At 36.4% G+C, this 20278-nt stretch overlaps 1 protein-coding gene and 2 long non-coding RNA genes across 14 annotated transcripts in view; 2 read left to right on the forward strand and 1 right to left on the reverse strand.

The window, feature by feature from the left end:
• The window catches only part of LOC109546943 (protein turtle), a 129394-nt gene extending 110729 nt beyond the window's left edge, over positions 1-18665 (forward strand). For 5 of the 12 annotated variants that reach the window (XM_048661022.1, XM_048661027.1, XM_048661024.1 and 2 more), the window contains 7 exons: positions 295-510; positions 591-683; positions 976-1161; positions 1290-1405; positions 1501-1612; positions 3248-3326; positions 11116-18665. In XM_048661022.1, coding sequence (XP_048516979.1) covers positions 295-510; positions 591-683; positions 976-1161; positions 1290-1405; positions 1501-1612; positions 3248-3326; positions 11116-12385 — 2072 coding nt within the window. In that variant the 3' untranslated portion in view covers positions 12386-18665. Of the gene's footprint in view, positions 1-294; positions 511-590; positions 684-975; positions 1162-1289; positions 1406-1500; positions 1613-3247; positions 3327-5089; positions 5164-6234; positions 6349-11115 lie in introns of all 12 variants that reach the window. The other 7 variants (XM_048661030.1, XR_007280310.1, XR_007280309.1 and 4 more) reach the window with 7 other exon arrangements.
• A 569-nt stretch (positions 18666-19234) lies between these two features.
• Positions 19235-19835, forward strand: LOC125502544. Its single transcript, XR_007280312.1, has 2 exons — positions 19235-19427; positions 19554-19835. It is a non-coding gene; the product is annotated as an uncharacterized LOC125502544 (long non-coding RNA).
• LOC109546942 lies at positions 19314-20251 on the reverse strand. Its single transcript, XR_002172829.2, has 2 exons — positions 19847-20251; positions 19314-19792 (listed from the first exon to the last, which is right to left on the reverse strand). It is a non-coding gene; the product is annotated as an uncharacterized LOC109546942 (long non-coding RNA).
• Positions 20252-20278: the final 27 nt, after the last annotated feature.

Here is a 20278-nt window from a genome sequence, read left to right on the forward strand (position 1 = left end):
AACGTGAAAAACTTTCGTTGGACGAATTTTCTTGTAAACTTCATATTTACTGAGATATCGCACTTTGACGCACTAATGAGCAACCCTGTATATCATCACTATTTCTACTATAATCATCATTCTGCATTTTCAATGAAAAATTTAAAAAGTAACAGGTTTGTTTTGGAACTCTTTGAAACCTATTACCAAGATAAAACTGGAACGTTGTAACCCGTTACAGAAAAATAACCGTTTATCACACCTTTAATTCCGAGCCCTAGTGACTGTTTGACAAGGACAATGAATTAATTGTAGGATATAGTGGAGGTCCGGACTACAAGCAAGACTACACAATATGGTACCGAGAGTCTGGCGTGACTGATTGGTCAACAATTCCTGTAACACCCTCTGGAAGTACGCAGGTGACGATCAATAGATTGGCACCTGGAAGCACCTACGAGTTCCAAGTTGTTGGGAAAAACTCCCTGGGGGAGGGCATGATGAGCAAGATTTTCACGATAAGAACTTTAGGTAAGACTAGTGGATTAAATGTGGCCTCTGTTTTCAAGCAGGGAGGAATTTGATGTCGCGTCAATATAATTTAACTTGAGATTTGGTCTTGCTTACACGAGAAGACGTCACCCTGCCAGTCCAGAATACTCCAGCTCCGATCCAGCCGGCTGTTGCGAATAACGGAAATCCGGGTAAGGCTTTCGCTAACAATTCCCAACACGATAATATAAGTTATGTGAACTGTTCAAGCGACAATGCTGCAAACTTTTACTCTATGAATCGAAAACAAAGGACTCTGCAGACATTGAATTGTCGATAAAGTCTTGAGTGCTTCAACTACGCAAAGGTGCTTTGTCAGTTTGTGTATTAATTAACGTTCAAGATTGATGGATTTTGAACAAACAACGCGAACTTTTAGCGTCTAAGAATTCTCAAATGGGTTAAAAACTCGAGTTTTTTAATAAATATGATGATATATAACAGGCCCCACAGCTGGTTCTCCGAGGAATTTGACGGTAACCGAAGTGGACCACGGTTTCCTCATCACCTGGATGCCACCTCTTGAGCGATCATTCGATATTCATCATTACGAAATTAAATACAGAACAGATGGGCCTTGGAAAACGCTAAACAAGGCCCAGATTAGGCCTGAAGACACTCATTATTTAGGTATGAAATTTACTTTTGTGGGCAAAATTAACTGTTGATGATTTTTAAACTGGGGTAATGAAGGACTATTTCCAGTTTCTTAAAATTAGAGCTTTCGTCCGAAACTATTCGGTATGTTTTTGTTTCAGTGAAAAACTTGGTAGGCGGAAGGACTTACTATTTTCGCATATTCGCTCATGCTGGCGATAACTACGAAGCTAGTGAGGAAGTTAAATTTTCAGTGCCTGCACGTGTTAAGCATAAGGTAAATACACAATTTGAACGCAAACATTCCAGTCAAACACCCCTTTTGTAAAGGTTATTGTTGTTTTATCTGATGCTTGCCAAACATATTTCTAGGCTATCACGGCTGGAGTGGTAGGAGGATTTCTGTTCTTTGTAGTGGCAATTATTCTGTCCGTGTGTGCCGTTAAAATATGCAATAAGAGAAAAAGGCGGAAACAAGAAAAAGGTAAGTGAATATCGCGTTTGGTTCTCTTAGTTCTCCTTTTAACGCAACTGTGAAACTGAATAAGTGAAATTGGACGAAGGTATGAAAGAAACATTCGTGAAAATTTAGTGAGGGGTCAAAAGTAACTTCCATTTTTTGCAGTCTTCAATTTTAAAGTCTTTTATTAACTTATATTAGGAAAAATTGATCAATAAACCGAAAATGTTAATATTGTCGCTTGAGCTGAAACAGGCATTTAGAATCACAAATTTCATGATAAATTTTGCATCATTGTGAATAATAGCGTCACTATTCTCTGGCCGATTTAAATGGTCGCACTGCCCTTCAATTGAGCATTTCAAGTAGTTCTTTATCGGATTTCCAGGTGATGTTAAATTAAGTGATTGGCTTTTATCTCCGTTGTTTTCCAATCAAATTTAAAAGTTTAAATGGCGTTGAAAAAGGAATATTTCCGAGCACATTGCAGGTCCTGGAATATTGTTATTATATAGGGTGTCCCGCAAATGACCAAAAGAGTACTACATTCTTTGGCCGATCTTTTATTAGTGCGCTTTATATTTTTTAATCGAAAATGATGCTTTGTATAAAGGAAACTCAAGAGAGCTTTCTTGGTTGGCATTAAACAAGCAATGCAATGGATACATTGGTTTTTTGATGAAACACTGGGGACCATTTTTTCCCCAAAAATATTGTCGTATGTAAAATTGCATTAAAATAACTCACGTGGTTGCGGATATTTTAATAAATGTTTATGTTCTCTGCTTCAACTTCGATGCCCTTAAGGATTCTTATTATTATAACTTTTCCGTGTTAAAGTGTACATTTATAAATGTCTGCAAAATTCGACATCGACGTTACTTAGTGCCGCAGCCCCAACATAACATTAGATTAAGCCCCATTTTCCACAGATATTACAACTAACACGTTGTTTTCTTGTTTCAAACCGTAAGCGCTCTCTAAAATGTATGTATTCTATAGGTAAAGCTTATCGATTGCTATTTATAGCTTGTTAAATCATTTCCTGAAAAGTTCATTTCAACTACCATATTTTGGCTTTCAGAGTGTCCGCTCGTTCCGATTCGGCGACTGTTGCTCGTCCTGATTCGAACAAAGCTTTGCCAATCAGTCATTGTTCAAACTTGCACAAACACTTTGCATATACGACCTCATTTCATATTGTACCATATCGATTGGTACACCATCACTGATTGATTTGTAGGTTTACACAGCTATCGTTTGGAGCTAAACTAGTAAAACAGCGCGCCGAAGAGATGCAGCAACGCGTGAACAAGTTGCATCGATTCGACGCGCCGACGGTGCTTCATTTACTGTTCTTGTCTGCAATAGTGGATCGAATTCAAATGATTTCTAGACGGCTTTTGGGGGAAACATACAAGCTTCGTTTTGGTGTAGCAGGAGAATTTTCAAAATTCACTCTACTGAGGGAAACTTCCTGTTAACACCAGAAAGTTTGTAGGTGCCCGTAACACTTGCACATGTTTTCCACTTCCAACCAACACTTTTATTAAATCTTTCACGCGGAAAATGCAGTGACCAACCAAGAACAAGGAAAAAGTCCTTTTTCTTGCGCGGACGTTGTGAGGTCCCATCGGCTAATAATGTACATTTTTGCAGCATACAACATGGTAGCGTGTAGGATTTCCGATGCTAGGAACGGGAGTGGAGCCACCGAAAGTCAAGTGCCTTTGAAAAAGTAAGTTTCCTTAATTTCTGCCCATCATCAGAATAACCATCCTCGTAGACTAACATGATTTTTCAAATCTGCTGTCCTAAACTATCAGTTAAAGGTGGCAGAATTTTCAATTATTTTTCCATTCAAGCCAATTTTGCCCTAAAAATAGGGCCACTTGTGTTTCAAATTTCATCTAACTTCTCGAGGGAAAAAGTTGAAAATTTTAAGCTTTTTAGCACTTGCTAGGCAGTACTCCAGGTATTGGGTGGGTTTAGTCAGTAGGCAATGAGCTAAAAAATGTACGTAGCCCAAATTCACTTAATCACATAATAAGGTACATCCGTATACCATATTTCAAACACTTAATTGCATAATGAAACGCGTAGCATTTGAGTCGATGCATACATTCAATGTGAATTGCGTTTGGATTAGTTCTTTCAGGTTTAACTGAACGAAACTGAACCGTTTCCTCTATGATTTATTTCAGCAAGTCTCAGTAAACGCACATTCAATAACTGAACAGTTTTGGCTAGGAAATAGGTAAAAAAAATCCGCTTAGATTAAAATTTAAAATTTAATTAAACGTCTTAATTTTGGTTAAGTTCCTTACCAAACTAGTGAAAAAAGATACACCTTACTGTCCATTTATTTCGAATCAAATTTTTGTCCATTTAAAATTTTAAGGTTTGCAGATTATTCAAAAGCGATGTGGACATTTTTTAGTTCAATCCTCCAATGTCTCGACAGCTATTAATAGATTTTAGTATAGTTTTAGCAGTTTGTCGTAAACCATAAATTTTGAATTTTTGAAGTAGGTTTATATCAATTTCTTAAAGCTTACAAATCGTTTAATTTGAGTATTTGGCCTCACAATTTAGGGCTCAAAATAAACAAGAACGTGAAGGTAAATATGTTGAAAGTACCTATTAGATTATTAATAGGGAAAAGGGCATTGAAATAAAATAACTATGCATTTATCTCAACACAAGCAGAACGTATTTTATTATGTTGTTGATACAACGAGTTCTTTAAGGCTCTCTTATTAGACTAAAATTCATCGGTGTAATTCGGTTGAGCTTAACCATTTATGCTTAGATCAGCGACTCAAAATTACGAGTCGAATTCTCTGAATATAAACATAGATTATGGCTTTTCTCCTTTTTGCTGACAAATAGGAATGATAACATTTATGTGGTATTTCCAATAGTACCTATAAATTTTGCGGCAAAATATCCAAATAAACGAAGCTTATCTTACTTGGTTACCTGCTTAAACAGTCTCAACCATGTGGAACTTAGCTCCATCATTTTAACATTTTTGTTTCGAACAGCGGGAGAAAAACCCTAATAGATTAACCCATAAAAAAATGAAAATTAAAAAAAAATAAATACATATGTTTCCACACCTGTATGCCTCAAAATGCCACATTCAACTAATATTCTTACATAAAAAAATGCGATAAAGTTTCTGGTTAATTATTTTATTATTTTCGTTCATGTAAATTAATCCAGACTATTTCCTTTGGTGTCAAATTTTACCTTCTATACGCTACATCAATTGAAGCACAAAATTCACATAAATTTGCGTAAATTTCGAACTCGAAAAGTTGAAACTGTTCCGAAGCATTCGGGGCAGCTGCACGTATTGTTCGCTAACGTTCTTCAATGTTCGCTGTTGAATGTGAATCTACTGTTTCTTGTGCACCATTTCCAAAAATGTTTGAAATGTGGTATACCGTAACCAGGTTTTTCTTTTCGAACGTTATAACTAGTTTTTACTTGTAGGACGGTTGAGTCCGAGTCTTACCGTGATTACGAGAGCGTGTTTATAATTCCCGGGACAAGCGTTGACACGAACCGTAAGCTGCACTTTTATAGATCTCGTTAGTGCCTGCGATAACGCTAAAATCTCCATTAAGTTCACTAAATACTACACAACAATTGATTTGCTTTGATATTTATTATTGGTAATTTTTTTTTCGTATGTGTTTACAAAATATCGAACTCTCACTGGTTGGTTTTTTCCTGTATCTTTCAGCACTAACATTGAAATCCTTTTTTAACTCTCCGTCTCCATTATTTGTTCAATTGATTCACTTAGTTTGTATTGCTTTGATTTATAACTGAATTTCCATGTGTTATCGCAACTTATGGCGAGGTTCTTTAGAGATACGTAGAGTCACAAAATATTGTTGTTCAGTTGATCTCTTAGTTAACGAAACTATTATTATTTGGGTTTTGGGCCTTTTTCGCATCACATTTAACTAGCTGGCAATAACCGTGTCATGGATGAGAATATAATTAGTAACAAAAAAAATGTAATTCTGGGGACTAGAAATGATGTAAAACTATTAAATCTTCTCATAGTTTGTCAAAATTTTGATTTTCCGTTGTTAAGATTGATTGACAATAAAATGCAAAAATCTTTAAACATTCTTATTCTTAAAATTGAACTGAACGCAACATATATTCTGTGACTTTGGTGTGCTTCATTTGTTCCTGGAATGTATAGATCAGACCTTAGAGTCTGTACTTTATGTGTTCTGTGCATCTAGTTCATTATTGTCATTTACCTGTAATACGCGTTGAGTTATGTTGTATTTTCACTAAATTCAATCAATAATCACGAGGGCAAACGGAGGTTCCAGCACAGTCACCCCATTTAATGGGGGCTGGCCTGGTAAATAATTCACCGGTTTATCGATTAAAGCCGCTGATGGCATGGTTTATTAATATTGAATGATTTTCCGATATCGTCGGGAGAATCGTTCCAGAGCCTAATTATGTCTGTTGGAGCCTCGGTAAAGGCCGAGAAGATGCAAGTTTTTTCAACTCCAATATTTCACTCTTCTCAGACACTTCTCCATTTCACTATTTGTCGCACTATAAACTTAACTAAACGCGTGTTATGTTGCATCAACCATCATCAGTTTCTGATCGGTCTCGTGTGATTCTTGCCGCCGCCCGTCTGGACCGCCCAGGAGGAAATCAGGTGAAGGATTGCAACCCAGCCGCCACTGAGAGCACTCAACACTCAAGCACATGTATTAGCTCTATTTCTATTTGATTCTTGCACTCGTTTTTTATTGATGATGCTGTTGCTGGCACTCGTTTTCTTATGGTAATTTCATCACGTCAACCCTTCAACTATCCGCTGAGTCCATTCCTGTCTCCTCACTTTTTTTAGTCTATTTTGTTTGTCTTAAATAATTGCACAGGAATGTAAGTAAAGCCCAGACAATTTTTTTTTTAATTTCCTTATACTCAAGGACTAGTGAGTGAGGAAAGTAAACGGGTAAAGTGAAGTATAAAAGTATTGCTGATATTTCAGTTCCTGGCTTATTATATTCAAAATTTCGGGTTGATTTATGTAGAAACTCGACTGGAAAAATTTTAGTGATTTCTTTTACCTCTATCGATGTCATTAAAATTATACAGAATATGTTTTAAAACTATCGTGTACACAATTCAAAAGTAAAAGCGTTTTGCTAATAAAACCGGTTCCTGCTTCAAAACTAAGGCCGTTGAAACAGGAATCGGCGATTTTTAAAGCAAAAAAATGTATTTTATCGAAAAATTACCAAATAACGAACTACTTATTTAAGGAAATCAACCTTCAAGGAAAAGTTTGACTTTTTATTTTGATAGATTTTAATTTTTAGGTCAAAATTTGTACTTGTTTATACAGGGTGTTTGAAAGCGCCAACATTTTTTAAGCAATTTTTTAGGTCATGGCTTGTAAACTAGGCATGGGTAACACAGGAGTTGGCACAGTGTTGCCGAAATGGCTTGTTGCGCCACTCCAACGCACCGGCGCAATGACTCACCGGTGCAGTTGCGTTACAATCATCCATTTGATAAAATGTTGCTCCTAAAAATTGTGGTATTTTGTTTAATCCGCCCCTGGGTTGATTGATAAGCACAATTAAAAGTGTGGCACAGTAAGACGCGATGAGTTATAACGAAAATCTCAGAAACGAAAAATACTCCTCAAGTTCAGAGTTGTGCGTTCAGCAAACAAGAGTGCGCTATAAATGCCGTCAGAATTTCGAACTTCAGTCATGGTTTTTTTTTGTATTTGAAAAACTGTTGGTCCCACACATTTTGCATAACGTGTTTCGAAAATAAATTTCTCAAAAACAAAAAACAAGTTCAGAGTTGTACGTGTAATAAAGAAAAATGCGCTCTAAATGTCGTCAAAATTCGTTCAAAAGTTCAATCAAATCGCATGAAATCGTGAATTTTGCGCGCTTCGTAAATGTTGATTTGAAAATGAACGCTTTTACGCAACATACTTTTCAATAAAAATTCTAACCAACCGAAGCCAGTGGAAACTTGAAAGAGTGGCACTAAGTAGAAGACGGTTTTTAATTAAATGAAATGTTGGCGTAAAAGCGCACCTAAATGTCTGATATTGAAATTTCCTGTGACTTTTTGCGACAAATCTACCAAGTTTATAAGATAACTAAATCGAGTTACCAATTCTCTACCCAATGATATAAAAAGAAACTCTGTGGCTCAAATGGTTCTTGAGCAACTGTAAAAAAGGTGGCGTCATGTTTCAGTCGATTTCGTAATTTAAAAAAAACAAAGCCGCTCAAAATATTCCCAAAGTTTAAAAATTTCTTGTGAAGGAATCAATGGTTTAATGGGAACCAAATCCGCACAATCAGTAAGCTAATACTGGTTGTTTTGAATACTGGAACCCAAATTTCCATACCTGAAGCGGTTCTTTAGCGAAAACCTTCAGTTGAGCATAATATAAAAATACAAAGCCGCCCAAAATATTCTTATGGTTCAAAAATTAACTACGAAAGAACCAATTGATACCAAATCCATCTTATGAGTCCGTTGATGAATATGGGACTAAAAGTTCTACATGTACATGACAACCAGACGAGATAATGCTAAGCTTACCGAAAGCTGCGTAGTATCACCTGGAAAGAAAGAGGAAAATGTGTTTAGTACAGCAGGAAATCTCTCCAAAGCTAAACTTATTTGAAATCAGCAAAGCAAAGAGAAGGAAATATAAAGAATCCAAAAAACTTCAGTTGTTTATCGGAAAGCTAAACTCAGTTCAAGCTAAAAGATTTGTAGATTAGAGATCATTCTTATCAGCTTTCTGCAAGCGGCGCCCTATCCTCCATTTTCTACCTATCAATCCTCCAAAAGTTCACTGCACAGAAACTACCGCACTTGTCATAAGGGCCACAATGTTTCCATCTAAGAACGCAATTTACACGACACAAAGGATTATCGACCGAATTCGGCCACTGTCGGTAGTAAACAGATAAATATTCATTTCATAGACCTTTTCAAGAGACAAAGACTCCGACTATAGAATAAACATGACTATTTAGTCATTTAGTTATTCGTCCTTTCGATGATTCATGCTTTACTTGGCAGTTCGGTTTCAGTTTGTTTATTGCTCGTATTTTTGTAAGAAGTGCCTGTTCGCACGGCAAATTTCACGTTCCAACTTAACGTAAGACAATAACAACTAAACAAAAACGCTCCGAGCGCCGAATTTTCACTAAATTAATTTTAAATTGAGAGGCGTTTATATTTGTGTGGACACAACGCCAAATTTAAAATTAATAACCCAATTAATTTTGTTTTTCTAAAAATATTGACCAAACAAAAAAAACCACGAAGAAACCACTTAAAAATAAAATTGTTGCTCAATTTCCGAGCGATGATAGAAACCATCAAACTTTCAATTAATTAAAAATGTCCTTTAAAAGTGCTGATTTCTAGGATTATTTCGCCACCCGCGCAGTGATGCGCGATGAATTATAACTCGCCAACTCACAGAGCGGCATCAACTGAAAAGCGCAACTCAACACAGTGTTACCCAGGCCTATTATAAACTGTGGTTGGAAAACCAAATTAATTCCCAAACTTTTTTTGAGAAAATATAGTAAAGCAACTAAATATACAACTTTTATCTCCCTTAAATTTTCGTTGCTTTTAACATGGATTCTAAATAAAAAATGAAAAGACTGGTAAATGTAGTGAAGAGAAAAATGATAGCTCAAACTGCTAAATATTTTTTTGTATAATACATACAACATGATAGCATACCAAAAATGGCTTGCATTTTTTCTCTCACAAACACACCAAAACGGATAAGTTGAAAATTCAAGAGGCACAATTCGCAGCCTGGTCAATTAAGAAAAAGTCAAAGATTTTTAAATGGGTTTTTGAAAACCATAATTTCCATAATTTAAAAATCATGTACCCCATAGAGGGTGCATCTTGGAAATTAAGCATTTCCCGACCTGTTTATAGAAACTTTTTTTATGCAATGACCTCAGAAAATCACCATCTTAAATATTACGGCGTCTCTTCTAAACACCTTGTATGTGTACAAATAACAGTACTTTTACTCAAATTATACCAAGAACGCATTTGGCAACAAAAATTAAAACATTCTTTCCATTTGCAACTCAATCTCTTCAGATATTGTTAGGTTGTTCCTCCTTAAACCCTTGGTAGCCTGATCCCGAAAAATCTCGCACTAACTGGTAGAGAAACGATCATTCTACGTGAACATTCACTCGAACCGTATGTTCAAAATCCTTTAACATGACAAAGGGATGATCCACTGTAAATCGAGGCAAATCTTGTTTTTTGTTCATTGTTACTGCGATGTTTTTTCACAGCTTTACCACTTAAGTGTGTCATTGTAGCTTAATATCTACAGGGTGGCCCCTTTAGCAGCAAGAAATTAACAGTTTTGTTTCTGGTGCATGCGATGATCACATTAATTGCGCTTTTTAAGTAAGATTAATTACGTATTTTCATGATCTGTTAAAAGTCGACAGTTTGAGTGAGGAAGAGAATTCCTATCCAGATCCAGAAGTTTTGAAAAACATCCGAAGATGATTGCCTGTATAGGGTGGTCCTGAACTAATGTGGCAAAATTCACTGACTACAATTTCTGTTCTGAAAGTTAATAGTTTACGAGATACAGGATGCCATAAACATTTGTGTTTGGGAGTTTTTCAGATCGGCAAATCCAAATTTCCAGGCAAATTGGCATAAAACGCAATATTTTTGTCATGACTCTTGCCAGTGAATTTTGTCACAACAGTTGAGGATTGCTCTGTAGAAACGTTCTTACCGGGTTTCCCAAACGTACGGTTTGAAAGTCAAAAAACTGATTTAAACATGTGTTTCAATGTTAAGAATAACGAACGTTGTTGAAGTTGAGCATAAACTGATAACAATAAATAATGTGGTGTAACTTAAAGCTCCTATATGAAAGTGTGGTTGCTTCTTCTCATGCGGAATGTTCTCGATTTATTCACAGCCTTGAAAGCCATTCCAAATTTTTTATTACAAATTTGACTTCTGCTACAAAAAACACGTAGAATTTGTGGCACATTGAGTTGAGACATTAATGTGGGTCCCCCTACTGATTACAGAAGAAGTTTCCAACAATGTTTCTATCCTGAGATAGAGTCTCTGCAAGTTTTAAAAATGTCATTGTATATGACAAATTGGAAAAATCAAAGAGGCTCAATTTGGGCACCAGTTCACTATGAGCAACCTTACACTTACACTGTTTTATTCTGGAATCGCAGTTCAGAACGCTCCTAAACGGGTCATCCTGTACCAGAATTTCTAGCGTTAACTGCATGCAAATACGTCTGTTGATGTGTGCATGAAAATGTTTTGTTTCGTCATAAAAAAATTCTGGAAATGCGCTTTTCCCCAACCACTCGTGTTGCCCAATCACTCCCCCAACAAGCCCTGTGCCATGACTTACCAATCGAACACTAACACTGTCGTTTCTGGAAATCTAGACTTAGAAAAGGCAGAATACCAGGTTTAAGCATCGTAGCCTTCATCGTGAACTGGATTTGGCCGCGGGACCGCTGCAGATCCGGCAGCATTTCCAGCCTAACCTGGCACCCGGACTACATCCATCCTGGCTCGCCCAGCAAGTCACTCGGCCGAATCTCCAGAGCGGCTGATGGTAGGTTTGTGCTAGTAAACCCCCACGATTTTCGGCCGCCCGGAACTCCTTCCAACGCTTCAAGTAGCGATGATGGCGGCTTTCTGCCCAGCCGAAGAGGAGTTCTGAATCGGGCCTCGTGGCGGCGACCTTTAGTGGGTTACCCCAGCCAGTTGAGCCTCCGTTCTGATGCCTCTGGCCAGTCGGCCGCTCACATGGCTTACATCATCGAAACCCCACGTCGAGTTCATCCCACCTTGCAATTGGTGCCCACCTTCTACAGTCCGCAAACGCCGAGAATCCAGAGCAGCTCCCCGGCAAACTCCAGTGGACTGTTGCTATCCCCTTGGACTCCCATGTACTTTAGTGACTTGAGTTCGGTTAGGTATCCGAGTTCCGGTGAACGGTCGTTTCCAACTCCACCTGGGTTCATGCAACTTAGATCGGTGCATGAGCGGTACTCGCAAGAATTGCCGCCGCTGCGCGCTATCCATGAAGAGCATCAAGGCTTTGTGCCGGTGCAGCCTTTACTAGATAGTCCAAGGCCTATCACAATGCGGCCGCGGACTAGCAGACTGTTAACTCCGCGACATGCGCGTCTAGCTCGGAGTGCTCCTGAACTGGACCATTTGGACCGATCGCCGGAAAGCCGATCCAGCTCCAGTGGATTTGGAAGCAAGAATGCTTCCTCCCAACAGAATCAAAGCTCGCATAGCGGCAGCAGCTTTATGGACTGGCGGCTGCCTCCGTACCGACCGCCTCCGCCACCTCCGCAGCTTCCACCGCCTCCTCCTTTAATGAGGCACTGGCTAGAGTTGGCTTCCAGCAGTCCTTCCGCCTCCGATCATTTGCACAAAGCTGTGGATGTGGGCAGTGTGGATGGACATTATGAGTTTGATCCCAGCACTCCCACTCCCACACCTTCGACTCCGACCGGTTCTCGAGACGTGGATGTAGTGGACGCCGGTCCAGGCCAACCACAACGCAAGAGCTTTCCTCTCAGATGCCGCTATGATAATATCGATGCTCGAGTGCAAGCGATGAAGGAGGAGTTCAACGAATTTAGGAAGAGGCAGGCGAACAGGCGGAAAAGCTATGAGCTTGAAAGCGCCTGTTGACACATTTTCGGTTGTGTTCTACCCACTTGAGGATCTTCTGAGGCACAGACTGCAAATTCAACTTCCTCGTTTTGAGGAGGCTGGTGATTATTTTAGGTTCTGCCACAGTTGGACAAGTAGATACAATAATTCAGATTACAGTAGAAATGTGAAACAGTGCTGGCCCTGAAGCTGTTTAGTTGCGGCTTCTTCACTTTTTCACTCACTAATATTAGAATAAATACAAACACACGCAATAATACCGGGTGCAGTTTGAAAGTCACTATCGCCTCAATTCACTTTGAATGCACCAGAATGTTTCAAAACATTAGGAGATTCATGGATTAATTGCAAAAGAAACCATCTGCTATAGAAGGGAGCGAGTTTAATTTAGTGTCCAAAAAACACGTAAAGGTGAGTGGAAGAGAGCAATTTGCTTAAAAGCTTGGAAATAGAGCAGAATTCCAATAAAGTAACAGTCAACCGCAAGGTTTCCTTAAAAAAAATATTTTGGAAAAAAGTTGATATAATTGATCCGCAAGTAACGCAAGCAGCGGATCGCGTCCGTAAGTAACGTAACGGATCCCCAAGTAACGTAACGGATCCGCAAGTAACGCCCAGATATTTTAGGACATCATTTTAGAGACTAAATTAAATAATAAAAGGCTAAACTAATAAAGTTTCTAAACGTTTGGCGAATTTTGCGTGTCTGCGCAAAATCCTACTGCCGATTCCTGGGGTGGAAACATGGATGATTGGACATTGGACAACGAAAATGGACTGTTTTCGAAATGCAGGGCGTCAAAATTTACATTAAAAATTCGAAAAAAATCATTATTTTGTTTGTATCGGGGGTTTCTAGAGGGCGATAAATTATAATCCGTTTTCACACATTTTCTATGCACATCGAAGAGGACGCTTCAGAGATATACGAATCCTAATAAAATGTCCTTTATGGTCTAGTATAACAAATATTTGTGACCAGAGTTGTGTTAGTACACATGTTTTATAAAAAAACGGTCTCTTGGTCGAAGTTTCTACAAGCATTCCTTCTTGACATATTGGAAGTTTAAAGTCCGCCCGATCTGTCATCACAAATTATTGCCGATGAATGAAAGCAGATTGCAGAAGCATTGCAGATTTTGGTCACAACATGTACAGAGTGTCTTCTTAAAAATGGGGCAGATTTTGTCATTTGCAACATTCCTTAGTGCTCTTCATCAAATTATTTAGTCACAATAATTTTGAAGTAGAAAATCTGTTTTTTTTTAATTCGAAGAATTGCCACCTTGTATATACGATTCAGTTTTTCCGCGTTTTAAATAAAATTGTATGTTTAGGTTGAAGATTAAATCGGTTCTAAGGAGAAGGCTTTATGAAAATTGTGATATACAGGGTAAAAAAAATGAATGCAACAAAATGTTGTTGCAATGTTTTTATTTGTTTCTTCTGGTCTTTCTCTTGGAGATTTACATTGTGATCAATTGCTTATTTCTCACATTTTCGCAAAAAGTGATGCAATCATATCGAGACTTGCACGAAAATCTGCAACTTAATTTATGAAGGCCTTGATATTCTTCAGCTAAGTTTTATTAAACGTTCAATTTATTTTTAAGAGAGTGGATTTTTGTCGAAATGTAACGGAAAACAATCCAAAAACACCGATATCCACAAGTAAAAATAGGTTTTTGCGACATATTTCACTCCGTCTGTCTCAAACAGCGTCTCCAATAAATAACAACTGATTTCTGAACTCGCTAAAAACAATTATGGATGCAATTCAAAATTGCAATTGTTTGCTTTCATAGTGGAAAGCTGGATAGTGACTGGATAAACTCACTGCAAGTAGATTAGAGTTTCAACGTCTCAGTTTATAATAAAATAATCATATAATTTGTTTTAATACTAAATTTAGGGCCGACACTTTGTGCCTTGATTGATAACGATTAAGGGTTTGGAGTCTGATGCGTTATAGTGTGATTGCTAAGACACAAAGTTTTGGACCTTGATAGTAAATAATAAAATATAAACAGTCAGTGTTGTGTGGAGTGCAAAAATCAAACCTGATGAGAACATACTGAAAGAAGCGAGCAACAGAAACTTTATTTTCAATTCAGTGTGATATCCAATATACTTACGGAAACGAAAAATATGTTCTAAATATTTAACACAGAACCAAGTTGACTTTTTAGGATAAATTGGTATAGTCTAAGTCAATACACGACAAACTTTTGTAAAATAGAACGTATTTATGTTGTAGCAGGATAAAATTGAAGCTCAATTTACTCGGAAAAGTTGGAAGTAACTCGATTTCTACGTGTTGGTGTAACTGAAATTTTGAATGTTCGGCTTTATCCACATAGGCCTGTCCAGATTTATTAGACTGTCGATGATGAAAGGCGCTAAATTCGAAGAAATTTACTTATTTTCAATTGGAGTACGTTTACAACACCATACAATAGTATTGTGATGACACAAAGGGCTAGATCACATCTCGAGTGATCACAGCATTCGATAATGGGATTTTTGGGGTGATTTTTCTAGCTCTTTGGATATTAATAATCTAAACGCTTTAGAGCGGTCTAACTACAGACTGCGACCAACATTCACAAGAGGCTGTTGCGATATTGTAATATTAGCTGCTAGGGTAAAATTTATATAACGTACTTTAAAATGATTTCGTTTCTTTAATTTTTTTAATTCCTATATTTTGAAGTGTACCCGAGGTGTTTAAATGGGAGAAAACCAATACGAAAAAATCAAATAAATGTGTTTTCATAGTTTCAACGTTATCGTTTTCAAATGTGTAATTTTTATATAAAAAGTTTCCATATAAATGAATATTCAAACCAGACGAGCGCAAGAGCAACAATTTTTTTTACTTTAATTCTGCATTTCCCGCTGAATTTTTTGCAAAACAGTACTTTGCTGCAACAATTATCAACCAAAATTAGACGAAACAACAGTATATTTTGGTTATCATCAACTTTTCTGTTCGTTTTCAAAAAATCTGTGGTTTAGCCTTTCAGGCTTAATTATGCGACGCCTTGGCGACACCCCGGTATAAATCCAAGAAATTTTATAGGATTTATATCTCTTTAATTTTCAATGCGGAATAATTATTATATAAAACACATGTCGGTGTAATGACGCGCTTCAACCAGGATCATCAGGAAATGAAGTAGATTGCATAAGCCACTTTTCTTTGTTGTTTAGTGTTTTTCTTTGTTGTTGCTAATTTAATGTTTTCAAGAAATTATGTTCGCAGTTAAATGGAAAGAAGGTTTTTTACAGAAACGTGCTAATAAACAATAATGAAATAGCAAAAATTAAGGAAATACATAAACTTTATTGCTTTAATAATATCGCAAGCAAACAAATTTATTTGCTCTCGTACATATAAAAATGGATAACTTTTTTTTGTAAAAGTCGTACTGAGACAATGCGATCTCAGGAGACATTGACTTAAAAAAAAACAAACTATAAATAGCGGTTTTTGGTTTCTTTGGGGAGTAATAATGAATTAAAAACCCATAGACTAATACTCAAAAACTTTCAACTAACAAAAGCTGTTCTATTCATTAAAAAAAAACCCTCCGGTACACTTCAAAGCCAGCAGTTATCAAATGAAAATTCAGAATTTGCATGTTTTTATGCCGAGCTTTATTTGACAATTTATTTATTTATATTCGATTGATTCTGAGAAAATGTCGCATCAGAACCATCTTCTGATGTGCTTGGGTTAGTGTTCAATTAATTTCAGATTGAAAATCGAGTTTCTTATTTCAATTTGATCCTTTCGTTTGTGAAAATGTAAGATTTTAAAAGTAAAGCTAATTTATAAAGAAAAAATCTATAATAAGTAGCTTTAATTTTTTGGATAAACAATGCCATGTGAGGACTGGTTGTATTATAAATACCATTAAAGTCAATATAAAAGTAGTTAATAAATGTACGTTTTTGTTTTACTTTTTACGTTTATTTTGTAAAATTAGAAGGCCTTGTTGCGCGTAAGAACGATACTTGAACAAGTCATATTGTATTGCAGGTTAGTAATTATGTGGCTTTGGAAGGAAAACTGCGGAAGTACTTGAAACGGGCTTATGAGCTTTATCCTAAAATGTGCAATAAACCGTTCGCGCTTAGTTTTTCTTCGTAGCTCGTAATGATTTGTAAATAGTTAAATTTGTTCATTAATTTTAAAAACCTTCTCTTGCCAGAGGATAAAGCCCATCTAGTTGTAAGTTGTGTACAAGTATATTGAGTGTTAACTGCGCCGTTAAAAGCGTCTTAACACCCAATAAAAGAAGCATCATGCATTTACTATGTTTTAAATTAATTAATATCGTACTGATTATTTGGTTAAGATCTGACAAAAGTACAACTATTTATTTGTTATATAATTGTCATTTTTATTATTATTTTATGTTTTAGTTTTAATAAAGGTTTCTTTTATGTTTGTTAAACGATTTTAAAGTCGACGTTCCTGATGATCATTTTGAGTATTTCGATTCACATTCTTTAAATTTAGATGTCGTTTGATTGTTTGCAAGCTGTTTTTTCTGGTCATATATATTTATATACAGGGTGTTTATTAGTGGGAAACGGTTTTATGGTGTTTAAACGGTATGAGATGGGCAGAAAATAAAAATCCCGTGTGTTCTTAATTTTGCAATTGTCTGTGCTAATATTTGTTTAAATGGCACGCGCAACAATTTTTTATTTTTGAACAAAGTTTAAATCATTTGACACCCCAAAGTCGACCGTTGTAATGAGTGCTTATAAACGTATCTTGTTAGAAACCATAACAAATAAAATCTTTAATTTTTATTTGGCTTATGGAGGAAGAAGTGGGCTTACTTGATCTGGCTTCAGAGTTCAAAGGCTACTCAGTTCCATTTTCTACAAATTATCAAACTTGAAACATTTAAATTGACTAAACTATTTTTCATTTGGCGTGTTATAGTTATTATCAACGAATGCAGTAGAATGCCAAACAAATTCCAGTAACAAAATTTCGGATTTCACTTAAAAATTTAGTTTTAGTCAAATGAGAGACTTTGACCGTTTGCATAAAACGCATCTGAGTAACTAATGAAACTTTGAAATGAAAACAATGGACCACATTTCTTGCTCTAAAGGCCGAGGATAAAAGCGGGTTACCATCTCTTACCGTTTATGAGAAGTTAGCTTCCAAAATACCCGTTGCAACGGAAAAAATTGGCGGTTAACTAGACGAACAAATCGTCGACTAGAGAGCCTCAAAGGATTGCAAATTTAGCGCAGAATTCAGAAATGAAGAGAAAATTTGGATGTATTTTTTATGTTTGTAGTGCTTTTATGAGACCTACCCTGACGTGGCAAAATTAACAAATACTTCCTACTAATGAAACCCCCTATATAAATTTGTCAAACTTTTTCTTAGCCTTTAACTTTCGTATCTGTTAATTTGTTTTTTTTATGTATGCCAAATTACTGAAATGCTTAGATCAGGAACTAAAACTACGATTCTGAAAGTGTTGCATGCAGTAGATGCCGTTTCAATAGTTGTAAAGGCGAATGATCAAAATACAATGTACATTGTTGAAATACAGGATCTTTAATATTGAAGGACAGCAAGTTGAAGAGTTTATTCGATTTTATCGTCCATGTGCTTTGTATGTTGTTTGTCACCATATGAGTTATTTTATAACAATGCACATACACATACAATAAGTGGCGTCAATAACTATTCTATAGAGAAACTGGAAAGGAATGAAGTCTTCAACTTTTTGTGTTTGCATAGTTTATAGCTATCATTTCCATGCACTTATTAGGAAGTGGATTATTAATTTTTAGATATTATTTACACGTTTGAACTGTTTTCGCATTGCCCACCAAACTGCTAATTTAAAGTAACTGCCTATAGGCTCATAAGCGGGATTTTGTAAAGTTGGCACAATTTAAAAAATCTGATGCGAAAATTCAATTTAATTTTCACTTGGCATTTTTTCAATTTTGGTAGTGGCTTCGAACGAATAATTCTGAAGTTTTGATTGCGAGTTTTGATGGGTTTCTTGCCATCTTTACAAAAATCCTTTGCTAGAACGAAAATCGACAATTTTTCCTAAATTCTAAAATACCAACAACTACTTTGCACTCTTCAGTTCCATTTCCATACAAAATTTGGTACGGTTTGTCTTCGGTTCGTTTGATGCGCAATGAGAGTCCAGAATGATTCAGTTGTTACTATGTAACTATTGCTGTAAAAAAACGCATCTACACTTGAATAAGATTTACAAATAAAGTTGCGATCTCATAATAATTGAGTTTTAATTTAGGAAAAAATATTTCCACCAATTACGCGATCAGATGGGTAAGTCAGCGGCTTATTCTTGTATAGTCCGCAGGCCAATGTACTGCTACAGCATAGTACAGGCGCTTATATTAGTTTATTTTAATGAAATTTCGGGTCGCAACCGTGTTCAATTTCATTAACTGCCAGAAAAGTAATGGAGGCATTTTTTAAATTTTTGTTTGAGTTTTTACAACTGTACAGGGTGAGCCATAAATAGGGGTACAAACTTTTGCAGCAGATGCTACGATAAAAAATTATGTTAGTATGGCAAATGAGGCCTAAAATGATTCGTTTCGAAACTACAGGATTTTTAAGGATTTACTGGAAAAAAAATTGAGAAACGTGCGGGGATATTAAAATAAATTTTAATTTTAGCTTTTCCAGTGGCGTTTATGCAGTAAACGCTGTTTAAAACTTCAAAGAAAAATCGTGTTCTTGTCCAACTTTTTTCATCTTTAAACATTTGTTTGCTCTATTGAAAAATCAAAAAATCAATGCGTGCGCTTGATAGTCAGGTCCACATTAGCATTGAAATGGTAATTCTGAACCATTAAAAATAATCTTATCTATTACTGTTGTGCAGTTTTGCAACTTTTAATGTGTAAAATTTTCCTATTTTTCTAATGTTTATTATTTCCAATACAATTACGTCTGAAAATTGTGCAACTCTTGAAAAACATCTACGAAGAAATCGAAAGGTTATCGAGATTTTAAGAAGCAAAACAGGTAGGTAAACTGACATTATGCTAAAATTGAATTTTACGCATTACGATAAATCCAACAGCCATAATAATAGAGCTGATATTCAATCTTTAATCCTGAACCATAATTGAGGCGATTCTTTATTCGCAGATGAATGAATCATCATGGAACAAAGGCTGGGAATGTCGTGGCGGGCTTAGTTTACAGTCTACGGCCTGACGTTCACATAGTAGGCGATGAACTCGCGAACTTTTCAGTACATCTGCACTAAGGCTCCGGCTTTGCTCGATACACTATTTGACGCGACGTTGCCGGATTTCCCAGTGTATTTTCAGGAGATTATGCACAGGAACAGCTGATTGATGACTCATGCTTCAAAGATGAATTACCTGATGAATGGCCTAATTAAAAATATATATATGTAGTTTTAAAGAGTAGTGTACCTTTTCCAGTTTCTTTCAGAAAAATCTCTGCTGTTTCCAGCTTTGTATTGTCAGACATCGGAAATATTCGGCTCCCTTCGGACGTTCCGATTCAATTCGAGGGTCCGCCCACATGAAGTTTAGGCTGTGACTTGTGACAAATAAAAGGGCTTTGACAATATGATGATTACATTAGTCCAGATTATTTTAGTTTGAAAAAAGGGCGGATTTTTAAAAAGGCATCAAATGTTCAGCTCTGGGTTGTTGGGGAACAGCTGCTTCATTCCATAGACAAAAACGGTTGAAAAAATATCTGAAAAGGTCTGGAAAGAGCAATGTATTTTGCCCTAGAATAATCAGACCTGCAGAGGACGTAAAATAAAATGTGGAGAATTGTTGTCATAAAACCTGAAAACTGCATCACGATTTGGCGACGTGGCGGGCACTTACGCA

The sequence above is a fragment of the Dendroctonus ponderosae genome, unplaced genomic scaffold (assembly GCF_020466585.1).
Source record: "Dendroctonus ponderosae isolate FM_Combo_2020 unplaced genomic scaffold, Dpon_F_20191213v2 Dpon_F_20191213_1, whole genome shotgun sequence".
NCBI classification, from domain to species: Eukaryota; Metazoa; Arthropoda; class Insecta; order Coleoptera; family Curculionidae; genus Dendroctonus; species Dendroctonus ponderosae.